At 44.1% G+C, this 17,503-nt stretch overlaps 1 protein-coding gene across 5 annotated transcripts in view; it reads left to right on the top strand.

Annotated features, from left to right (window-relative positions):
* Nucleotides 1-17,503, top strand: part of HECTD4 (HECT domain E3 ubiquitin protein ligase 4) — a 193,138-nt gene that overhangs the window by 66,148 nt on the left and 109,487 nt on the right. For all 5 annotated transcript variants that reach the window (XM_043557648.1, XM_043557646.1, XM_043557647.1 and 2 more), the window contains exons 5-7: nucleotides 2,336-2,444; nucleotides 3,349-3,487; nucleotides 6,520-6,690. In XM_043557648.1, coding sequence (XP_043413583.1) covers nucleotides 2,336-2,444; nucleotides 3,349-3,487; nucleotides 6,520-6,690 — 419 coding nt within the window. The remainder of the gene's footprint in view (nucleotides 1-2,335; nucleotides 2,445-3,348; nucleotides 3,488-6,519; nucleotides 6,691-17,503) is intronic.

Genomic DNA, 17,503 nt, shown 5'->3' with positions numbered 1-17,503 from the left:
TTTATCAGTAAAAGTGTAAAAGCTGATGTTCAGGGAGGTAAGAAAATGGATAGGTTTTTCTCTCGCAAGGGAAAGGGATCATCCATACGCTTTAGCCAAGGAGCCATGAATTACTGCAGTGGACTCCTGGGTATTTGAGTTTGAGCCTGGGAGCCTTAAGTTAAATTTTTATGTCCATGAACAGAAGGTCAGATCTTGCTGCCTAAGCCTGATGCTGTTTCTTTTAGTAACTTACTATGTGTGTGTGGTCGAACCCTCTGTCCTAAAAGGGGCGGGATTGGGGGGAGACAAGATTGTTCAAAGGAGCATGGATTAAGTCTCTCCTTTAACAAAATGGGCTGGATTAAAATGTTTTTACACTTTCAGAAGTTTTCCATATCAGTTTATTGGGATCTCCGTGAAAATGGCAGAACTTCTCTTAATTGACCTTCACTTACCTGACTTGTTGGATGAAGGTGGCCTCTCCGTTTGTGCGGTAGAAGTAGTGAGCGTGCCCCGGCACCCCAGGCGGGCTGCCTCTAGCTTCCTCCTGTGGAGGTGCAGCTCACCAAGAGTCTACCTTGCTCCCAAACCTGTTAGTTGTTGTAGCTGGTATTCTGTCATTAAACAACGTTATGTAACTGAGGAAATAGGAATTTAAGACGCCCCAGGAAATTGTTTCCAAGACCTTCAGTTGTCTTCTGGAAAGACTCAAAGTGAATCTCTAAGAAATTTGAGATTACTTGCATTCCTCACCCTTGATGGGGAAACTTCCTGGACGGCCTTAAGGGCATGGGATGCAGTCTGAGAGGCAGGCCACCCCTGCACCGCTCATCCTGGGGCCCGTGTCTTTTCGTGTCCACTGTTGCTTCCAAATAGTCACGTGAGCTGGTAAAAGGAACCAATGGTAAAATGGATCTGATGCAACTAGAGTCAACAGGAGAAGCAAAGGGCCTGTAAAACCCAAGAAGTTCTTAAACATTATAGGCTGAAATTTACATCTTCAAATGAAACCAAACCCCTTTATTTTCTCCCTTTCTTTTAGTATCTACCTTGGGGTAGTTTCTTACGGGGGATGATGGTGTTAAACTGGTCTGCTTGGTTTTTACTCCCTTGTACTTTTAGTTTTGCTTCCACCTAGAGAATATTTTTCTTAGAATTTAAAAAGTAACCTTATTTTTAATATGGAAACATCTAACAGATATAGAAGTTGAGAGGATGCTTTAGTCAACCCCTGGCACTCCTCACTTGGCTTCAACAAGTATCAACTCGGGGCCAATCTTCTCTGTCACTTTCACTCCCACCCCTTGTCAGACTCCTCAGAAGGCCCTAGGCCTCTGTCTAAAGAGGAACGAATAAATGGATCTTTATAGGTTCCAAGTTAAAATACTTAAAGAAAGAAAATATTTTAAAAAACGATTACTCACCTCAACGGTCTTTTGAAGAACCTAATAGGTACAAATTGTAGTTGTCTGGGATTCGTAGACTGAATTCTTAAGATAACAGCATATTCATTACTAAATATGAGGGCTGTGGTGTTGGATTTCCTTTAATAGGACAGGTAGTAGACAAACTTAGCCATAGTGAAATGGTGAGGAAAATACTGAAAGTTTTATAAGCTGTCTCTTTAGGACAAATTCTTGAGGGTAAATTAATAAACTGTTTACTATTCTATGGAGTAATACGGTTTTTAGCTGGCAGTGGATATAGCTAAGGGGGAACAGAGTCACTGGATGGGAAATCCACAGAAGCAGACTTTAGGTCCACGAGTTTCATTGGTATGCTAGCATATAATAGCATTTGCCATTTATGGAACACTGGTTTTGAACCAGGGGCCTGTGGGTGTTCCCCTGTGCTATCTCCTTTAACCATCACAGTGACTCTTGAGGTACAGAGTAGTCTCATTTTCTGGATGAAGAAACTGAGGTTCAGAAAGGCCTAAGGTCAACTAATAAGTGCCCAGAGCTCTTAAGAGCTCATGGCTTTTTAACCACCGGATCATTACTGAAAGTCCTCGAGTCTTAGTCCTCTCAGATTAGATTTAGGAGTGCATAACTTTGACTCTATTTTTGCTATTCAAAAAGACAAGAAGAAAACTTCTGGCAGGTAGAACCAGATTCCCCTGCTATTGTCTATCTGACCTCTTTCCCTGATGTTGGTTTCTGATCCCACATACATTCTAGAGGCTTGATTTGGGGGTTTGAGCCATCTTTCCTGGAAGTCACACTGAAGCATTTATTTTAGAAGTGGGAGATTATCTTTCACTCAACCTCCTAAGGCTTTTTCACTAGAAGCATGTTTATAATTTCATTAGAAAAATCATGTATATAATTTACCTGTGAAAAAATGATTTCAGATGCTGACTTAGGGCGCTGTCTCACGGCGGATGGTCTCTACCTGTATACTACTAACTCAGTTGGAAGAGGAGTAAGCAAATTGGGGTCTGGATTACATGGTACTCTCAGGTCAGTTGCATGGAACTTGCTGAATGATTTGGCTGGAACATTTCCCTTCTTCCATAAATCTCTGTGAGGAAGACACCTGGGGATGCGGATCTTCCCCTTCTGTTCCCCCCCCTCCCCCAACCCACCCAAAGACTGACTAGTAACTAAATAAGTCTGGACAATTTCATGTAATTTGATTTTTCTTGGATTAGTAGACTCTTGTTCTGTTAATGCATTTCACTTTGTTTTGACTCTAAACAGCTTGGTAGCCCTCAGGTCATTGTTTCTAGCCAGAAATTCCTCTATGATCCAAACTGTTACAATATTCGTGCCTTCTCCATGTTGATGAATGGACATTTTTCTAGTTCAGTCTTTTTTTAAAATTTTTTTTTTTTTTTAACACTTACTCATTTTTGAGAGAGACGGGCAGAGAGAGAGGGAGACACAGAATCTGAAGCAGGCTCCAGGCTCTGTGCTGTCAGCACAGAGCCCGATACGGGGCTTGAGCCCACAAACCGTGAGATCGTGACCTGAGCCGAAGTCAGATGCTTAACTGACTTAGCCACCCAGGTGCCCCTAGTTCAGTGTTTGTGTACTTGGATTTGACCGTGGATTAGCCCTGCTTTTCAGTGGGGATATCAGATCTGTGAATTGCTGCCACAAGAAACCAGTTTGAGAGGCTTCTATATATTTAATTAGATCTTTTCCCCAACTTTTTTTCCGCTGTAATTTGTTATGGAAAATGAATATTTGCTGTAGTGTCAGTCGCAAAGTTAACGTAATACACGTACTCTCCTTTAGATGTTTTGCATACTTAGTCATTTTTTAAAAGTCAGGTGGAAGATGTTTGCTGTAGCGCATTGTGTGGTTTCCAACAACCGCCTGGCTACTCAGCCTGTGTGCTTTCTTCCCCCCCCTCCCGCAGAGGTTTTGTGTACTGCCGGAACGAGGAGCTGGAACCAGGATGGGTCGCTTTCGGCAGCGGCGGTCTTCTCCACCGGCCTGTATCTTTTGATAACAAACCTCACTCCCTTTTCCAAGTCATTGACCAGAATACCCTTCAGGTAAAAAGAAAACCAAGACCTTGTCTGTTATGTTTTGGAGACCGTAAGGGAAGTTCCTGACCTCATCAGAGGGAAGAAGCATACAGTCGAGGTAGTTCCCTGCCGCAGCGGCATCCTTCTAATTGTCACCATTGGGGCATTCTGGTTTTTTCTCTGGTGTCTTGGAGTTGTCCCACATGATCTAAGTGAATGTGCTCTAGTTTCTAAGGCCATCACCAAGCTTTTAGGATTAAAAAAAATTCTAGAGAGTCAAAGATGTTACACGTACGAGCTATCTTGTTCTCTTGCCAGGTCTATTTTGGGGAGGGTATCATTTCCTTATTTGATTTGTTCTAAACAGCCTTTCTGAAAGGAGTTTGGATAAAATCCTCATGTGATTAGGGATTCAGAGCTCATCTTGACTGCTTCCAAACATAGCGCCCTGTCACCACACTTGCTGGATTATGCTGAAATCACCTGCTTTTGTGTTTCTTCCCCACTACCATGCATCCCTTTAGATCTGGACCCTATCTTCCCTATCTTTGTGTGCTTACAATGGAGCACAGTGCCTAGCATTTGACTGATGATGATAATAGTAACTGTCATTTATCCGTGTCTGTCTCTGTGCCGAGCCCTGGTCTAGGCAATTTACATACACTTCTTCTCCTACCTATGAGCTAAAACTGTGGCAGTTTCACTTTACAGACAAGGCAGCTGAGTCTAGGCATTTTTAAGTGCTCTGCAAGTGGGTTTTTTTTCTTCTTTTTTAAATTTATTTTGAGAGACTGTGCATATGCACAAGTGGGGGAGGGGCAGAGAGAGAGAATGAGAATGAGCATGAATCCCCAGCAGGTTCCACACTGTCATTGCAGAGCCTGACAGGGGCTCAACCTCATGAACTGTGAGATCATGACCTGAGCCAAAATCCAGAGTTGGATGTTCAACCCACTGAGCCACCCAGGCGCCCCTTGGCAAGTGTTTATTGTTGGAGGAAGGAATGTAGCTCAGAGGTCATGGGGCTTGTCCAGGGTCACACAGTAATTAATGGTGGCATAAGAACGTGAACCCATGGTTCTTAGCACTAGACTGAGCTTTTTATATTACAACTTCCTGCCTTTCAATGGATGTTGAACGGAATAGTTACAGTTGCCATCTGTGGAGTGAATTCCCTGGGAGAAGTCCCCTCCAGGAGTTAAGTGGAATGTTACTTCTGCTTTTGTCTGTCCCTCAACTGTGCCTTTCCTGGTAAAGAGGGACTGTGTCTTCTTCACCATTGCATCTCCAAAGCACACAGTAGCTTCTTGATCATTGTTGGATGAGTAAAAGGAGCACATTGACAAATAGGTGCCCAACTGACTTCATTTTTTTTTTTTTAAGTTTATTTTGAGGGAGACGAGCGCTCAAGTGGGACAGGAGCAGAGAGAGAGAGGGAGACGGAGAATCTGAAGCAGGCTCTGCACTGATGGCAGAGAGCCCAATGCAGCTCGAACTCATGAACCGTGAGATCATGACCTGAGCCGAAGTCAGATGCTTAACTGACTGAGCCAGGCAGCTGTCTCCAATTGACTTCATATTTTATCGTTAATGCAGACAGATGTGAGAATATGTTCTGTATTTATTTGAAATAGAATTATAAGCCTGGGAATTAAACAGATGTTCAATTCTAGAACATGGTTTTTATCTCAAGCAATGTCCATTTCGTCTGTGTTCTTGCGAAAACTCTGATTCTTATCCAAGAAGATCCTGTTGTCACTAACGAGGTTACATGCACTGGAGCAGTTTGGGGGTACAGAGGCCAATCAGTAGCTGTCAACTTTGTAGATAGCCTGGCACTACAAGTTCCAACGTGTGGTCATAGCAACTGCATTACTTCTTAACTTCTGAAATAGACAAAACAAGTCTGGAAAAAAGTTCATATGAAATGAGTTCAAGGGTCGGAAGTAACCTTAGGGAAACTAGTGACTCACCTCGAGGGACAGAATAACAGAAAGTCGCTCTTAGGGCTCCCAGAGGCATCTGACCATCTCTGATTATTTTTATTTTTGGATTTTGACTTCTCCTGCTCTTGGCATTTTTGAAAAACCTAGCCAGCAGTTGTTTTTTTTTTTTTTTTTTTTGGGGGGGGGGGTTCTCCGTTTCTCTCATTTTAAGGGCTTTTCTCTGGCAGTAAAAATTAGTATGTAACTACACATTTAGTGTGAAATGATGCAAAGCTCATTCATTATTCTGAAACTGAAGGATGCTCAGTATTAGAAACACATGCCTTCGTGTCTAATACAGAGAGTTGGAGTTTGTCTCTTTCCTGATGATGGACTTGATGATGCATTTCACTAAAGCCTCATGTGCTGGGCTAGGGTCTGCCTTCATTTGTTTTACTTTGTCCTTTCTCTTCTCTTCTCTGCCTCCCCTTTTCCTTCTGCCCTCTTTTTTTACTTCCATATTGAGTAACTTTTGAGTTAGACTCTGAGTTAGCTGCTGAGATATCAAAGTAAGATACAGTCCCTGTACTTTTAATGTAATTTTTAGTCTGAAATTCACTTACTAAGGAAATCTCAGTATGGTTTCTCTAAAGCTTTGTTTTTGGTAATTGTGAGATAAAACACACGTGCTTAGCAGATTCAAAGCGTTTAGTAAATATCTTTGGCCTAATGTTATCTGTCCCATGGGCCGTTGTATGAATTTTATATTTTTGTCATGCAATTTTCATATGTTAGAGGTATCAGTTTAATTTCTTTTTAATGTTTTTTTTTTTTTGAAAAAGAGAGCAAGTGTGAGTGGGAGAGGGGTAGAGAGAGACGGAGGGTCCGGAGCAGGCTCTGAGCACACACAGCCCGGTGTGGGGCTCAGAGTCACGACCGTGAGACCGTGACCTGAGCCGAAACCCAAGAGTTGGCCGCTTAACCAACTGAACCACCCAGGTGCCCCGCTGTCAGTTTAATTTGGACCGAGAAGCTCGAGTTCTGATTCTGGACATAACGGCGTTAGTGATGGACTGACGGAATTAATAGGAAGTTCTGTGTCCCGTTAATGAAGTTTTCCTTTTCCATGTCCAGGTGTGCCAGGTGGTGCCAATGCCAGCCAATCACCTCCCGGTTGGCAGCACCATGAGCACTGTGCACCTTTCTTCGGATGGTACTTACTTCTACTGGATCTGGTCTCCTGCCAGTCTGAATGAGAAAACACCCAAGGGGCATTCTGTCTTCATGGACATTTTTGAACTCGGGGTAAGGTTCCCTTTCTGTCTCCTTGTGTCTTTGCAGAGAAATTTCGATTTGGTTTCTTTTCGTATTGGTTTAAAAAGGGCCCGAGAAAGGTGGAGTAGGCACAGTGTGTTCACTCTTAGCTCAAATTTTGGGGTTTTTCTTGGATTTCTTTGAAGGTTTCTTTGTTGAGAATTGTAGGACACGGATAAAGTCAAGCTTTCTGAAGGTTTATCTGGCAACAAGGTGGAAATAATAATACTTAATGTGTAGACAGTGGGTTTTTTTTTTTTTTTAATGTTTATTTACTTTGGGGAGAGGGGGGCACCAGCAGGGGAGGGGCAGAAAGAGGGAGGCACAGAATGTGAAGCAGGCTCCAGGCTCCGAGCTGTCAGCACAGAGCCCGATGCGGGGCTCAAACTCCCGAACCGTGAGATCCTGATCTGAGCCAAAGTCGGACGCTCAACCGACTGAGCCACCCAGGCACTAGACAGTGGGGTTTTTAGGCCAAAATGCCCATGGGGCTTGTTGGAAACCTGGAAGTAAATCGCAGTGGCAAGATTGGGGCTATAGTACATCTTGGGAGTCTCTGAGAGTGATGATAGTTAAAATTGTGAGAAGGCGGCATTCATTCGTTCGATGGTAGCTGAATGCTTACTGTGAGCCAGGCAGCATTGTGTTTAGGTGGTGGGAATACAGTGATGGGCAGGGTGAGCAGGCTCCGTGCTCTAATGGAGCTTGGATTCTGCCTGGTGGGTGGCTTGGGGTGGTAGTGGTGGAGTGACAAAACATTAACCATAATCAAGTGAGCAAATCAGTGGACAAGATAATTTTACGTCCTTGAAGGAAAAGTAGTAGTTACCCTTATTCTCCAACTTCTTCCTGGGGTTGAGTAGAACATTCTAGGAAGAAGAGACCACAGGTGCAAAGGCTTTGGCAGGAGCAAGCATGTGTTTCAGGAAATGACAGCAGGCTACTGTGGCTGGAATGCAGAGAGAAGGAAGGAGAGCTTGGTGTAAGCGTAGGACCCATGGTAGTCTAGAACTGCACCTGTCCAGTGCAGGAACCCTTAGCCACATGTGGCTATTAGAAAATTTTTCACTTTTTTTTTTTTTTTTTTTTAATCTTAAAGCACAAGCAGGAGAGGGGCAGAGAGAGAGGGAGAGAGGGAGAAACCCAAGCAGGCTCCTCACGGTCAGTGCACAGAGTCTGACGTAGGGCTCAAGCCCACGAAACCGTGAGATCATGACCTGAGCCAAAATCAAGAGTCGGACACTTAAACGACTGAGCCACCCAGGCGCCTCACATGTGGCTACTTAAAATAGAATTAAATAAAATGTTAAAAAAAAAAAAAATTAAAAAAAAAAAAGTGGGGCACCGGGGTGGCTCAGTCGGTTAAGCGGCTGACTTCGGCTCAGGTCATGATCTCGCGGTCCATGAGTTCGAGCCCCGCATCGGGCTCTGTGCTGACAGCTCAGAGCCTGGAGCCTGTTTTGGATTCTGTGTCTCCCTCTCTGACCCTCCCCTGTTCATCCTCTGTCTCTCCCTGTCTCAAAAATAAATGTTAAAAAAAAAAAATTAAAAAAAAAAAAGAATTAAAACTGAGGCTTCAATTGTTTGCTCACATTAGCCACATTTCAAATGCTCAGTAGCCACATGTGACTGGCTTCTGTATGGAACATCCAAGATCTAGAACTTGTCAGCATTGAACATTCTGCTGGACAGTGCTGGTCTCAATAATATTTGTAGAGACTTATAAAAGAAAAATTGCCCCAAGTCAATCTGTGACAAAACCTGTTTTAATGATGTAATTTACAGCCCCCTTCTGGAAGAAATTAGCATTCCTGGGGGGAAAAAAAAAAACACCGAAGTAATTTTCGAATGAATTTTCATAGGCTTTAAACTTGTTCTGGGAAACCAATCAGCCATCCCGCCAGCTGACTGTCAGTCAGGAGTCTGGTGTCCTTAAACGTACATCCTCTTGTTTTTCTATCTAGTTTCTCAGCTTAATCATCATCTTTTTTAAATGTTCCAGCTGCAGTGTCTTTGAATTGGTCTGCTAGAGATTGTACTCCTTGAACACGTGTTCAGAGTTGTCAGAAAAGTTTTAGTACTTGCTGCTTGGAACAGACCTGCCAGCTGGCCAAAGGATGATTTAGGTCTTTATTGTGAGTAGAGTGGGAAAACATTGAAGGCTTTCCCCTTTCTCTGGTAGTTTTTTCTTTAACAGAAGCCTATCAGAAATACATGCACGTGGACCAGAACTTGAGGCAGCACAGGAGATAAGGGTTTGGTCTACTTCCTCCTCTTTCCTTCTTGTTCATAATGTGTTTTACTTATCTTCATTCCTCTTGTGGTTATCTCGGTAACGGACGGTGAGGCCTGTATTTCTTGTTCCTCAGCTGATGGAGGTGGTAGTGGCCCTTCGTGTCTTTCAGTGTGGGGCAAGCCGAGGCCAAAAATGCATGTTTGCTCAGGGGGAAGAGAGGAGTCTCCCCTGCCCACTTCAGAGAGTCTTGGGAGCAGGAGGCACGAGGTGTGGTGCAAAGCTATGGTGAGAGGGTGTAGGCCGAACGTTAATAAAAGGAACTGTCCATCCCTTTCCTGGTGTACTCCTTTGTGCTTAGAGACTGGCTGCCCAGGCAGAAGGCTGGACTTTATTTTCTGAATAAGCTGGGTGACTCTGGAAAAAAGACCTCAGTGTACGGACATTAGGGTTCATTTAAGGAAAGGACTTGCTGCCCTAGTGAATCACCCACAAGTGATGTCTTCCAGTAAGCAAGCCTCAACCATGTGCACAGCATTCCTGATCAGTGCTAAACTGTTTAAAAAGCAGATGCATACAGAACAACAACAAAACAAAAAATAAAAACAACAAACAAAACCCAACCTCACAAAACCCCAAACTTTAGAGAGGTGTGTGGGGAGGGGAAGAGGAATAAATTATCTGTATTTTTGCCAATTTTTTTAATATTTTTGAAGGAGAGAGTGACAGAGCATGAGTGGGGGAGGGGCAGAGAGAGAGAGAGAGAGAGAGAGAGAGAGAGAGATGGAGACGCAGAATCTGAAGCAGGCTCCAAGCTGTCAGCACAGAGCCCAGCTCGGGGTTCGAACTCACAAACTGTGGTGAGATCATGACCTGAGCCAAAGTCAGAAGCTTAACTGGCTGAGCCACCTAGGCACCAATCCCCCCCCCCCTTTTTTTAAATTATTGAAGCTAGGTGCTGGGTACATGGGGTGGGGCGGTGGGGGGAGCTCTTGTGTACATTTAAAAAAGCACCCTATTGGGGCGCCTGGGTGGCTCAGTCGGTGAAGCGTCCGACTTCAGCTCAGGTCACGATCTCGCGGTCCGTGAGTTCGAGCCCTGCGTCGGGCTCTGTGCTGACAGCTCAGAGCCTGGAGCCTGTTTCAGATTCTGTGTCTCCCTCTCTCTGACCCTCCCCCATTCATGCTCTGTCTCTCTCTGTCTCAAAAATAAAAGTTAAAAAAAAAATTAAAAAAAAATTAAAAAGCACCCTATTTAAGAATTTCCTTAGGGGCTCTTGGGTGGCTCAGTAGGTTGAGCGTCCCACTTCGGCTAAGGTCATGATCTCGAGGTCTGTGAGTTTAAAGCCCCGCGTCGGGCTCTGTGCTGACTGAAAGCTTGGAGCCTGGAGCCTGCTTTGGATTCTGTGTCTCCCTCTTTCTCTGCCCCTCGCCCGCTCATGCTCTGTCTCAGAAATAAACATTAAAAAAAAAAAAAATTAAAAAATTAAAGCAGATAGCCAAGGATCTCTAGACCAATGAGGAAAGTCTCCAGTATGAAAATATGAAATCAGAAGAACAGCCAATAGGGTTTACAATGTTTTATTCTCCTAGCTGTATGAGATAGGAGAACATCTTGCATTCATACAATATAGCACAGGGGCTCCTAAAAAAAAAAAAACAAAAAAAAAAACAAGAAAAAAAACAAAAAAAATGAGCAATGAGCAAGAGCTCCTGGGAATTAAAACTATGATTGTTGGGGTGCCTGGGAGGCTTAATCAGTTAAATGTCCGACTTCGGCTCCGGTCATGATCTCACGGTCCGTGAGTTCAAGCCCTGCATCGGGCTGTGTGCTGACAGCTCAGAGCCTGGAGCCTGCTTCGGATTCTGTGTCTTGCTCTTCCCTGCCCTTTCCCCACTCATACTCTGTTTCTCTCTCTCAAAAATGAATAAACGTTAAAAAAAAAAAAAAACTGTCAACATTTAAAAAAATGTAAGAAATCTCTCAAAGGGCAAAAATAAAAACAATAAATATGAGAGAAGAGTTGATAAATGTGGAGGAGCAATCCCTCTAAAGTTCTCGTTGATAGGAGTTCCCCCAAAAAGGAGAACAGAAAACCAAGAGGGCGGCATGATCAAAGAATATGGAAAAAATGTCAAACTAGAGGGCACAGGTGTCTAGATGAACAGATATCTGACATGGTGAATGAAAAATGCCCACCATGTGGCATATCATCCTGAAATTTCAGATTATCGTGGTGTAAAGAGAGGGTTGTGAAGCTTCCAGAGAAAATCATGTACAAATGATAAAATCACATATAAATGATGTGGAATAAGGAAAGCACCACGCTATTTAGTAGCATTATTGGATACACAAATGGAGTAGCACTCTCAAAATTCTGAGGGAAAGTGATTTCCAGCCCAGAAGTTAGCAGTCCTCCAAAGTGTCCATCAAGTGTAGAGAAAACAGAGATTTCTAGACCTCGCAGTTATACAATCAAAAGCCCATACCTGCTCTGGAGGAAATAGAACTAAAATAGCCCCTGTCAGTGGCATAAAATAGAAAGTTGGGGCTGAAGGAACTTGATCTAGATTAAAAGAACAACCTTTGAATCATTTTTGGAGTCTGAATCAAACCATTAAGGAACATTTTGGAGACCGTTTGGAATTTGAATATAAAATGAGTATCAGATAAAACCAAGGCATTATTCTTAATTTGTTTGTAAAGTATGCAAATGGCATTGTGGTTCTATGAGAATGTCCACATTTTTTTTAGAGATGTGTAGTGAAATATTTGGAAGTGGAATTAGAGTGTTGACTTTGGCTCAGGTCATGATCTCGAGGTTGGTGAGTTCAGGCCCTCGTCAGACTCCATGCTGACAGCGTAGAGCCCGGAGCCTGCTTCAGATTCTATGTCTCCCTCTCTCTCTGCCCCTACCCCGCTTATGCTTTGTCTCTCTCCCTCTCTCTCAAAAATGAATAATGTTAAAACAAATTTTTAAAAAATAAAACGCTTGAGCCAAAAAAGTGATAGGTCAAGCCTGTGTGGCAATATCTGGATAAGAGTTGAATCTGGAGGAAGGTTCATTGGCCTATTCTCTATTTTTACATGCTTGAAATTTTCCATCAAATAAAAAATTAAGCATCACCAGCCTCTAGTTTAGCAGTTTCTAAAATGCTGATTTGGGAAGCTAAACACAGATATCTGTGCCTATGGTACTTTCACGGAATGGAACACTGTACAGCCATTAAAAAGAACAAGGCTGATCTGCATAGACCAAGCAGATCAATTTCCAAGTTCTGTCGTTTAGCACGATAAAGCTAGGTTCAGAACACTGTATTCCCTACCTGCTATAAAAAGGTGGAGTGGGGGTGCAGATTCCTTCTGCAAGTGTCCTCCTACATTAACAGCTTTCCTCTCGACGGATCATTCAGCACAGCATACAGATACATCAGAGGATATCCTGTCTTGGGGGGAAAAAACCCAAAAAAGTGCCTTGACCCGTGCCCGCCTCCAGTCCCCTGTTTTTGGCTTCCCTTTATAGCACTACTCTTGAAAGAGTTTATTCTTCCTGTTTTTATGTTCTTTCCTTCCGTTCTGTCTTGAGCCTGCTCCAGTCAGTCTCGTATCTTCCACCACATGCCACCAGAGCAGTTCTTCCACGTTTGCCGGGGACTTGCACATTATGGAGTTCGAGGTCTACTTTGTGTCTTTTTCCTTGACCTTTTAGCAGTATTTGATTCTTGAAGCGGCTTTCTCTTGCCTTGTGGGACCTCCCATAGGACTTCTCCTGCCAGTGGTTGCTCCGGCCCTGCCCCACCTTCCCTACTTCTCAACGATTACGTGCTTCCGGACCTATTTCCGGATGCCTTCTGTCGCTGCCTGCTCTTACTCACTGGCTGGTCTCCTGTCGTGTAGCTGTAAACACCTCTATCTACTGCTGGTGCTCAAATCTGCTGCTCAGCCAGAACCTGTCCCCAGAGAGCTGGCTGCATATCGACGTGGGTGTTTGTTTGTATGTGCGCAGGATATGAGACTCTTCCAGTCTGATCGTCACTGCAAGCTAAATGTGCCCCCAGCCACACTTCTGGTTTTACCCCAGAGCTGCTCTTCCCGCAGGCTTTCCCTTTTCAAGTGATGGCATCGGTGTCCTTCCAGTGCTGGCAAGAGACCTTTACTGTTTCCTCTTTAGACGTTTGTTTATTCTGAGAGAGTACACACAGGGAAGGGGCAGAGAGGGGGAGAGAGGATCCCGACCGAGCGGGCTCCGTGCTGTCAACACAGAGCCCCACAAGGGGCTCAGACTCACAAACCGTGAGATCATGACCTGAGCTGAGCTCAAGAGTCGGGTGCTTAATTGACTGAGCCACCCAGGTGCCCCCAAATAAGTAAACTTTTATAAAAGGAGAACTTGGCTAATAGCATTGAATTCTGCTGGGAAAGTCAAGATTGAGGCTGAAAGAGGTCTTTGGGTGGAGAATATGGCAGTTCTTGGTGGTAGCCTTGACAGGAGCGGCTGTGGAGGGGTGAAGCCAGGTGCAGTTGGTCAAGTATGGTGAAGAGGGTAAGACGACAAGAATAAATCTCCAGAGGTTTGTTATGAAAAAGCGAGAAATGAGAGGGAGGTAGTGGAGTGGACCGTGGGGATGTTGAAGTATTTTTAACTTTGTTTTTAAAATTTTATTAAATTTTTTTTTTTAACGTTTATTTTTGAGACAGAGAGAGACAGAGCATGAACGGGGGAGGGGCAGAGAGAGAGGGAGACACAGAATCGGAAACAGGCTCCAGGCTCTGAGCCATCAGCCCAGAGCCCAACGCGGGGCTCGAACTCACGGACCGCAAGATCGTGACCTGAGCTGAAGTCGGACGCTTAACCGACTGCGCCACCCAGGCGCCCCTAAAATTTTATTTTATTTTTTTATTTTATTTTATTTTTTTTTTAATTTTTTTTCAACATTTTAAATTTATTTTTGGGACAGAGAGAGACAGAGCATGAACGGGGGAGGGGCAGAGAGAGAGGGAGACACAGAATCGGAAACAGGCTCCAGGCTCCGAGCCATCAGCCCAGAGCCTGACACGGGGCTGGAACTCACGGACAGCGAGATCGTGACCTGGCTGAAGTCGGACGCTTAACCGACTGCGCCACCCAGGCGCCCCACGCCCCTAAAATTTTAAATGAACAGATAATAAACTCTTCTACTTCAAGACTGACAGGTTATAGGGCGTAGCCTTAGACCTCTGATAAATGGCCTTGGCCAAACCAGACAAAAACTCCTAAAATGAGGGCTTTCAACTAGACGATTCGAACTTTTAGCCCTGATATTCTCCCCCACCCCTTCCAGCTTTATTGGGGTATTCCTAACAAAATAGTATACTTAAAAAGGTTTGGTGTATGTGTATATTGTGAAATGGTTACCATCGTCGAGTTAACACCTCCATCGCCTCACGTGTTTACCACGTTTGTGTGTCTGCGTGTACAGTAGCATTAAGATATAACTCTTAGCAACTTCGAAGTTTATGATTACCTATAGTTACCATGCTGTACATTAGATTCCCCAGGACGTATTCATTTTCTAACTGAAAGTTTGTACCCTTTGACCCACATCTCCCATTTCTCCCACCCTGCAGCCCCTGGCAACCATCATTCTTTCTGTGAGTTTGACTTTTTAATCTTCTGGCGTGAGATCATAAAATGTTTGTCTTTCTTGGGCTGACTTATTCGCTTAGTATAATAGTTTCAAGGCCCATCCGTGTTGTCACAAATGGCAGGATTTCCTTTTTTGAAAGGCTGAATACTGAAATTCATTTTCTGATTCACAAAAGCTTTTGGTTTCTAAATAGTAGAAATATTTGCTACTTAGATGTGGCTGATGATAATCATTAGAAAGGATTAGGTTTGCTGTGAATTATGATTTCACCCAGATACTTGGAAGTACTGGTAAATTTCTCTCCAGATTTAGTGATCGTTATATTGTTTTGAATACATTGTTTTTAAAAATAATCTATGGGGCACCTGGGTGGCTCAGTCGATTAAACATCTCTTGATTTTAGCTCAGGTCATGATCTCCTAGTCATGAGATCCAGCCCTACACTGTCCACGCGGAGCCTGCTTGGGGTTCTCTCTCTTTCCCTCTTTGTGTCCGTCTCCTGCTTGCACGCGCACGTTCTCTCTCTCTCTCTCTCTCTCTCTCTCTCTCTCTCTCAAATGTTAAAAATTTCTAGGGGCGACTGGGTGGCTCAGTGGGTTGAGCGTCCGACTTTGGCTCAGGACACGATCTCACAGTTTGTGGGTTAGAGCCCCTCGTCAGGCTCTGTGCTGACAGCTGGGAGCCTGGAGCCTGCTTCGGATTCTGTGTCTCCCTCTCTCTCTGCCCCTCTACAGCTCATGCTCTGTCTCTGTCTCAAAAATAAAAACGGTAAAAAAAAATTAAAAAATTTTAAATCTATTTACATAGTTATAAAATTCAAATGGTACAAAAGTCTCTCCTTCACCTTGCCTCCTGATTCAGTTTCCCTTGCTGCAGGCAAGTAACGTTAACACTTTCTTCTGTATTCTTCCTGAGATAACATGAACGTGTACAACTACACATGTATAATTTTTTCCTTTTCTGTTTTTACACAAATAGTAATTTGTTATACTTTTTTTTTTTTTTAAGCTTTATGATCAACGTGGGGCTTGAACTCATGACCCTGAAATCAAAAGTTGCATGCTCTACCAGCTGAGCCAGCCAGGCACCCACACTCCCAATTTTTTTTTTTTAAGTTTTTTTATTTTGAGAGAGCGAGCACACATGGGAGGAGCAGAGAGAGAGTGAGAGAGAGAGAGGGAAAGAAGAATTTCAAGTAGGATCCACTGCAACATAAGCTTGAAGTGCAATATGGGGTTCAAACTCACGAACCGTGAGATTGTGACCTGAGCCCAAATCAAGAGTTGGATGCTCAACTGAGCCACCGAGGTGTCCCAGTATTTGGATTTTTTAAAAAAAATTTTTTTAGGGGCGCCTGGGTGGCGCAGTCGGTTAAGCGTCCGACTTCAGCCAGGTCATAATCTCGTGGTCCATGAGTTCGAGCCCCGCGTCGGGCTCTGGGCTGATGGCTCAGAGCCTGGAGCCTGTTTCCGATTCTGTGTCTCCCTCTCTCTCTGCCCCTCCCCCGTTCATGCTCTGTCTCTCTCTGTCCCCAAAATAAATAAACGTTGAAAAAAATTTTTTTTTAAATTTTTTTAATGTTTATTTTTGAGAGAGAAAGAGCATGTGTGTGAGCGAGTCAGGGAGGGCCAGAGAGAGAGGGAGGCAGAATCTGAAGTAGGATCCCGGCTCTGAGCTGTCAGCACAGAGCCTGATGTAGGACTCGAACTCAGGAACTGTGAGATCGTGACCTGAGCCGAAGTCAGACACTTAACCAACTGAGCCACCCAGGCACCCCACTGGTATTTGGATTTTATTCCAGGGGACAATGGAGAGCTCAGAGAGTTCTGAGCAGGATCTGGTTTTAAAAGTTCATGGTAGCTTTGGGGTCAAGCATAAAGCAAGATTTAAAGATTTGGGGCACCTGGGTGGCTTAGATGAGTGTCCGACTTCGGCTCAGGTCATGATCTCGCGGTCTGTGAGTTCCAGCCTGGCGTCGGGCTCTGTGCTGACAGCTCGGTGTCTGGAGCCTCCCTCGGATTCTGTGTCTCCCTCTCTCTGCCCCTTCCCTGCTCATGGTGTGTGTGTGTGTGTGTGTGTGTGTGTGTGTGTGTGTGTGTGTGTGTGTCTGCCAGAATAAATAAACATTAAATTTTTTAAAGATCCTTTAAGAGATTAAACAGCTATGGAAGAGACCACATATTAGTTTTATAATCAGGAAAGAAATACTAAAAACCTATTTTTGGAACCTCAACTACCACCAGTGTTCTTCCTTGTCAATTTTTACGAAAAATCAGTGGTGTTTGATCTGCAAAATAGGCGTGTTGATACTTAAGATTGAGTGAAAGCTAAAGGATTGAAGCCTGGCTAAGATAAATAGGTAATCCTAGCAGGACTAACAAACTGGCTGTGCTTGTCTCAAAATGATTTCTTACGAACTCCGAGTGGAATAGGTAAGTAACCATTACATAAGGTAGACTATAGAAATATTGGAGTATGATGGAAAGAAATGGAATGGAGTAGATACCCTGCCTAACTGAAGCTATTAATATGAACAGTCTCTGACTTTGGGGGTATTTGAGTTATCTTCTGCTCAACAAGCGACCTCAAAACTAAGTGACTCTCAGCAGTAACAACTTACAGGTTGATGGGGCTCAGTAGGGTGGTGGTTCTTCGCTGCGTGGGGGAAGCTGAGGTCATACTTGCAGCCTCGTTCAGCTTGGAGCTTGACTGGGGCTGTCATGTTCACGTCGGCCTCTCATTCTCCATCTTTTCAAGAGCACAAGTGCTCCTCTAGCCTGTGCTTGTGTCTTGCTTCCGAGGGCCAAGCCTGGAGTCTGCGTGGGAGGGAACTAGGCGAGGACCTGACTCCAGGTTGCAGCTTTCCCCTGGGGCCACCAACGTGATAGCCTAGCGCTTGGGGTCACGGGCTTTTGACATTCTCCGACACTTAGATTCTGGCCTT

The sequence above is a fragment of the Prionailurus bengalensis genome, chromosome D3 (assembly GCF_016509475.1).
Source record: "Prionailurus bengalensis isolate Pbe53 chromosome D3, Fcat_Pben_1.1_paternal_pri, whole genome shotgun sequence".
Classification (NCBI taxonomy): Eukaryota; Metazoa; Chordata; class Mammalia; order Carnivora; family Felidae; genus Prionailurus; species Prionailurus bengalensis.
This window is presented reverse-complemented; position numbering and strand designations above follow the sequence as displayed.